Here is a 7,516-nt window from a genome sequence, read left to right on the forward strand (position 1 = left end):
TGGGTAAGGTGGAGGGTCAGAGAAAAAGAGGAAGACCCCCAACGAGATGGATCAGCCAGGTGGCATCATTGATGGCGTCTAGCGTGGCAGTAGTAGTGAGCTTGGCCCAGGATTGGACATTATTTCGTTCTGCTGTGCATGGGGTCGCTATGAGTCGGTTCTGACTCCATGGCACCTGACAACAACAACAGCCTTCCAGATTATCTCACTTTTTATAAAGCCAGTCAAAAGAAAATGTTCACCCATGCAAACTAACACATAATTCACAATAAAAACTTTAAAAAAATAAAGTTTTCTTGATGATATTCTAGAAAAATATCCTGAAATTCAAGTCTTCCAGAGCTAGACTTTTATTCAATAAATATTGCTAGATATAGCAAAATGAATAACAATTCATTCAACGTAGTTATAAAGATGTTTTTCTGTACCCTGCTTTTCTACATTCAGGACTCCAATTCCTCTGATATAACTAGCTTTTCTAATCACTGTCCATGTGATTTGTTGTCAAAATGTGTATCTTTGCATTTGGCATTAGTTTTATTGAATATAGCATCAAATTTCTAATTTGGGGGTGTCTTTCTGAAAGTGTTGACCTCTTTTAGACATCAACAGCCCAAATAAATTAATGCACGTATATATTAAGATGTTTATATATATACAACTATTACTTCTTCCAAACAAAAAGGTTGACATATAAGAAAAAGGTGCATCCTGTTTTATGGTAAATAACACACCTAGATGGGAGAAGATTTTATATTAATGTTGTATTGTTAAGCGTCATCAAGTTGATTTCAATTCATAACAACCCTGTATAGGGTTCTAAGGAGCAGCTGATCGGTTTGAACTGCTGACCTTATGATTTGAAGTCTAGTGCTGATCCTAGAGTGTCACACCAGGAATCCTTTATATGAATGGATGTTGGTAAATACCAAACAGGATTGTTTTTCATTTGTAGCTTGATCACTTCACCACTACCACCAGCTGCTGTTGTCACCCTCTGACTGATGATGACCCTTATGCCTGTCAATGTTGATAGAACTGTTCTCTTTCAGGTTTCCAATGGTTGCTTTTCTTCAGAATTTTATTGCCTGATATTACTTCTGAGTGCCTGTAAGTAGACTTGAACCTCCAACCTTTTGATTAGATCCTGGATGTGTCAACTGTTTTCATTGTCCGAGGACACCTACCTTGAAAAATAGATTGTCAATATCATGAGTGTTCTTTAAAAATAAATACTTTGAATTCTTTCAGATTGACATTAACACTTTCCTGTCCAATGGATCTCAAAAATTTTCCAATGGATGTACAAACATGTATAATGCAACTGGAAAGCTGTAAGTATCAAAAAATTAACTTGCTCTGAATACTTTGAAAAATATAGTTTATACAAACTTTGATTGGCTTACATGGATAATGTTTTAATCATTGTTTTGGTTAGATTCTCATCAAATAGGCATACATTAAACCAGGTATTGAAAGTGATGAAATCTATTACTCATGCTCTCTGTACTGTGATAAAGAAGTAAACAAAGGGTATACAAATACCAGTTTTTAAGTTTGGAAATAGGTATATTTCCTTATGCAAACCACCAGAAGAAAAAGGATAATAGTCATTAAAAACAAACTATATTCATTTATTGAGTAGTTACTGGATACTAAAAATTTTCATATATTATTTCTTATACTCATAAAAAGGTTATATATTTGTTTCCACATATAAAAATGATAATTTTAGCTAGTTTGACTATTGTGTTCCAATTTATAAAGGTGGTTATGACAAACCAGCTGCCTCTAAAATTTATGATTCTTGCATAACTTTTTGCAGCTATTAAATACTGTATTAATTAATTCAGAGTGTACTCTGCTGAATATATTGTGTATATTAAAAAGAAAATACATTTCTTAATTTTTATCAGAAACATATACAAGCTTAAAGATATCTTTTAAATTTAGTCATTAGAAATACAGACAGATGCATTACTAGTTAATGTTTACACAGATGAGACCTTCTAGTTCTTCTATTTCTCTAAATTTTATTATGCATTCAACTATAAATTAATAGGTTTTCCAGGTTTAATTACATTTTAAAAGAATTATGCAATATATGCGTATGTGTGTTTTTCTTGTAGCACTATATGTATTTACGTGGATAAAGTCTGTTTGAAATATTCCGAGGACAATTTAAAGGTGAATCTATGCATTTGTTCTGCTGTGCATAAGGTCGCTATAGGTCGGTAGCGACTCAATGGCACCTTACAACAATTATACATTCAGGACATGTAGTGTAATGCAATTGCCACTAGATGGCAGACCTACCTCATGGGGGATTGCAACCATATAACATTTTAAGAGAATGAAAAAAACAAAAAACAAAAAAATGTTATTGTTAAGTGCTACTGAGTGGGTTCTGACTCATAGCGACATTATGTAGGGTTTCCAAGGAGCAGCTGGTGGGTTTGAACTTCCGACCTTCTGGTTTGCAGTCCAATGCTGAACCAACAGAGCCATAGCAGGAGTCCTTCTCTTAAAATAAAGAAGTGGAAATATCACTGTCTGATAATTGTTGTTAGGTGCCATCGAGTCGGTACTGACTCATAGCGACCTTATGCACAGCAGAACGAAACACTGCGCGATGCGGGGCCAACCTCACTATTGTTGCCAAGCTTGCGTCCATCGATGCTGCCACCTGGAATAATCCCTGCTTATTGACTTTGAATGCATTACTTTTGTAAATAATTCTTAAATGTTAAGCATACACATGAAAAAAGAAACAAACTAAATGAGAAAATAATCTCGTTTGAATTAGGGAGTCACTTAGCAATATAAACGAGAACAGACAACAAAAGATTCACAGTATCAAAAAAGTTTTTGGACTGTACCATAGAGAAAGATATTTTGAGGACTTGTTTATTCAGTATCTTGAGTAGAACTAGGTACATAGTAGGGAATAGAGTAAAATATGTACAAGACTGGTGTCATAATTAATAAGACCTTGATGCTGGATATTATTCATTATTCAGTAAGGAGTTATTCAAGACTTAGAAGAAAGAAAATCACTTAGTTAATAATACAAACCACTAATACACACAATACATACAAAACACAAATACACACATTTTGTGAACTCTGGAGGCTTATGTATTGCTAAGATGCTGATATTTATGCCACCCACTCGTATTTCCACAGGATTCTAGACTAAATTAGGCCTGGTGATCTGCTTCTGAAAACTAGTCTATGAACAGCTAAGGGTCACAACAGAAAATTATCTCATGTAGCACGGGAAGATTTGTTGTTAAGTGTTGTAGAGTTGTTTCTGACACTTAATGACCCTGTATAAGGTTTCTGAAGAATGGTTGGTAAGTTTGAACTGCCGACCTTGCAGTTCAAACTGACCTTGTGGTGAAGTGCTTATCTTAGAGCGCCACACCACCACAGCAAATAACTTAAACGTATCAATGATCACACAGATGGCACAAGACTAGCAACACTGTTGTACAGCAGTTCACCATAAGTTGGAATAAATGTTAGCAGCACTCCTCAGAAAGCAGTTAGCAGCACTCCTCAGAAAGATTATTTCAGTCAAATGAGCCAGAAATATATAAGAATGTGTCATAATATTCCAGAAAAAAAGATTAGAAAGTGGGGACAAAAGGGAATGATGTAAACTATAAAAACAATAGAGGTTGATATGAAGTGAATGTGAAAGCTGTGGCACTACTGAATCAGAGCTAAGGAGCTTAGATATATAGGCTCTTACTAGAAGCATTGACAGAAAAGATAACATAGGATCAGAAGTAAATGCTGAAGATCATATTGATAGATCCAATTTTAATGTGTTCAAATTTTAGACATTTTGGTCTAAAGCCAAAGGAAGATATTAGAAACAGAAATACACTTTAAAAGACACATATGTTAGTACTGTGGTTGTTAAGTGCCATGGAGTCTATTTTGGCTCATAGTGTCCCTGTATAGGATTTGCAAGACTTTGAACCTTTTTTGAGAGGAGAAAGCCTCACCTTTCTCCTGCTGAGCAGCTGGTGGGTTTGAACCACAGGCTCTATGGTTTGCAGTCCCGTGTATATCCTATGGAGCTACTATGCTCCCAAAAAACCTATGTAGAATAGTTTTAAAAAATCAGATGAAATAACTGATATAGTCAAGAAAACCAAAAGTCTGGGCACATCTTTAAGGAATATGTGCTTTTGGGATTGTTGGAGGAAATTTCACAAAGGGTTGTAATAAATAACAAATTAAAACCTATATTATTCATTCTCAAAAGTGAAGAGGCCTTCATGAAGACTTGAAATAGCAAATGCTGAGAATACATTTTGAAAACAGGCATTGAAATAGAGTCTTTGTTATCATGGCAAACAAGAAGAAATTTGACTACAATGATGAGGGTCAAAGTTGAATTCTGAAGAGTTAAAAAAAAAAAGTGGGAGACAAGAGAGTGGGAGTAGTGAATAAAAACTATCATTACTTTAATTTTACTTGTTAAAGAAACATGAGAAATAATACATGTCTGAGGGGTACCTGAATCACTGAACTTCTTTTATGGAATAAGAGAGGCTCACTAAGGCAATTTACAGAACATGGGGGCTGATATAATAAAACTTCATATTTCTCTTTCCCAGAACATTTCCAAATCAATGTAAAGCTCTAAGTAGGAAAACATACTCTCTTACCTCTGAATCCTAATTTCTGTAGGAAGAATAATTGGATTATCTAGGGTGTCTTTTTATTATTTCAGAATTATTAAGCAGCCCCTACCCTGGTGTGGCACTGCAGGATAATGCACTACACCACAAGGTTATTTTGAATCTCAAGGTTGTTGTTGTTGTTGTTATGTGCCATGGAGTCGGTTCTGACTCATAGAGATCCTGCATAGGGTTTCCAAGGCTGTAAATCTTTACGGGAGCAGAAAGCCTCATCTTACTTCCACAGGACAGCTGGTAGTTTCCAACTGCTGACCATGAGATTAGCAGCCCTATTCATAACCACTATGCTACCAGAGCTCTCAAGGCAGGTGGTTCAAACTCATCAGCTGCTCCTTGGAAACCCTATATAGGGTTACTATAAGTCAGAACCAACTTGATGGCACTTAACAACAACAACCCTCTAGTTGGACTCCTGGTGTGGCACAATAGAATCAGCACTGGACTTTGAAGCACAGGGTCAGCAGTTCAAACCCACCAGCTGCTCCTTGGAAACCCCATAACTCAACAATAATAACCCTGTAATTAAGGAGCCCTGGTAACATAGTGGGTTGTGAGTTAGACTGCTGCTAACAGCAAAGTCAGCAGTTTGAAACTACCAGCCACTCTGTGAGAGAAAGATGAGGCTTTCTGCTTCAGTACAGATTTACAGCCTCCAAAACCCTATACAGTGTAGCCAGGAGTCAGAACCAGATCCATGACTCACAACCATGTCCACAACCCTCTAATTAGAGTTTATATTAGCTCAAAACATAGACAATGTTTATTAAACTGTTAAACAAATGTTAAGAAGATCTTGTCAGTCAAGTAGAAGCTACTAAAGCCAAACTCTTCAATTTGTTAATTATTTTACATAGCTTTATACATTATTACTAAAAAAAACAAATCAAGACATGTTAAGTAAAAATGTAAGTACAAAGTAATTTCTAATACCACATAAGAGTTGTGAAGAACCCATTGCCCACTGTTGAATCAATTCTGACTGCAAAGGGGAAAAACAAAACAAATTGTAGTAGAGGCATAAAAAATAAGCAAGAGATAAACATAATTTAAAGACAAAAGTCATAGGGATTGTGATGGTCAAACTCATTTACATTGAATAAACTTACAACAAATGTATGCCAATGGTCAGGATCTGTTATAAGTAACCTGGAAAATGTTCATTCATCAATTTTTTAAAAACCTGTCAAATATCTACTATAGTCCATGAACTATATTGGATGATTGTTGTTATGTGCCGTCGAGTCAATTCCGACTCATAGTAAGTGACCTTTTATAGGGTTTCCAAGGCTGTAAATCTTTGAGGATGTAGAAAGCCTCTTATTTTTCCCATATTGGATAATAGAGTAATAAATAAAGCAAAATGTCTTTGTTTTTAATAGATATATGCTTATCATCTTTAATTGACTCACTGCTGAATATAATAATTCAATTAAAGATAAGGATATATAAATAGTATCCTAATAGGAGTACTGTTGTGGTGCTATGGTTTAATGTGCTGAATTGCAAAGTCGATTTGAACTGCAAAGTTGACCGTTCAAGCTCATCAGTCAGCCCTTAACAACAACAACTAGCACAAAGTAGAAATGGACTAAAGTGAGAGTTATATAAAGAATAAATGAATAACTTAGAAAAGTATATTGTGTTCAAGTTAGCAATGACCTAACACAAATTAAAAATTATATATTCAAACTTGGATTTAAAACTTGGGTGAAGCAAATTCTTTGTGTGGGGGGAAAAACAGTTCTGGATAACTCATGAAATAAAATATTTAATTAGAAAATGATAAGAAAAACAATCACAAGTATGAGTCTTCATTAGTTAAGTATAACAACTGAAACATAAGGTAGAATGTTGTTGGTTTTAAGTGTCATTGAGTTGATTTCAACCCATAATGACTCTGTATAAGGTTTCCTAGGAGTGGCTGGTGAGCTTGCACCGCCGACCCTGTGGTTCAAATGGACTTTGCAGTATAGTACATTTACCCACAGCATCACACCAGGACTCCTTAAGGTGGAATAGATAACTTAAAAGCCAGAACTAAAAATACTATTCTTCTAATAGAATATGGAAAAAAAAGAAATATAAAAGAATTAAAAATAAAGAATAGCATATATACAATACACAACAAGAGGTAGGTTGGCAGAGGAAAAATTAAGATAGTGGAAGACACAGGGAGTATTGCAAGACTTAAAGTGAACTGAGGGGATTGTAATCAATGTAATGAAATTAGTCTATGATTTTTTAAATGTAAAACTGATCTGCTCTGTAAACCATGACTCAATTCACAATAAATTTTTTTTAAAAAGAGATTTGTATATAGTTCTCAATATTAAAAAGTAAGACAAATGCAAAGTTTAAAAATAAAGAGATTCTCAAAATTGAGGTCAACAAATGTCAAGATGTAATTGGTTCTTAATTGACCACTTGTAAAGCAATAGAATGCAGAAGAAGAATAGAACATTTATATAACACATGTTTATCATTTATATCAGATGTCTAAGAGATATCTATGATAATGATTTTCTACATTTAAATAAATTGTAGAAAAATATATATAAGGAACTAATTCTTGATAAATAATTAAACATATACAAGCTATAAAACATTGAGTCAATTCCTAGGCTGTAAATCTTTATGAAAGCAGAAAGTCTTATCTTTCTCAAACAGAGCAACTGATTTGTATGAACTGTCAACTTAGCAGTTATCAGTCCAGTGCTTGTTCTACAGTGCTGGCAGAACAACTTCTTATATAAGCTATATGATTATACAAATATATTGTGTAATACTGTAAGTTATGC

The 7,516-nt window shown here is 34.4% G+C and overlaps 1 protein-coding gene across 2 annotated transcripts in view; it reads left to right on the forward strand.

Annotated features, from left to right (window-relative positions):
• The window catches only part of GLRA3 (glycine receptor, alpha 3), a 391,926-nt gene that overhangs the window by 269,123 nt on the left and 115,287 nt on the right, over nucleotides 1-7,516 (forward strand). For both annotated transcript variants that reach the window (XM_006864510.1, XM_006864509.1), the window contains exon 5: nucleotides 1,252-1,334. In XM_006864510.1, coding sequence (XP_006864572.1) covers nucleotides 1,252-1,334 — 83 coding nt within the window. The remainder of the gene's footprint in view (nucleotides 1-1,251; nucleotides 1,335-7,516) is intronic.

Source organism: Chrysochloris asiatica, unplaced genomic scaffold (assembly GCF_000296735.1).
Source record: "Chrysochloris asiatica unplaced genomic scaffold, ChrAsi1.0 scaffold00066, whole genome shotgun sequence".
NCBI classification, from domain to species: domain Eukaryota; kingdom Metazoa; phylum Chordata; class Mammalia; order Afrosoricida; family Chrysochloridae; genus Chrysochloris; species Chrysochloris asiatica.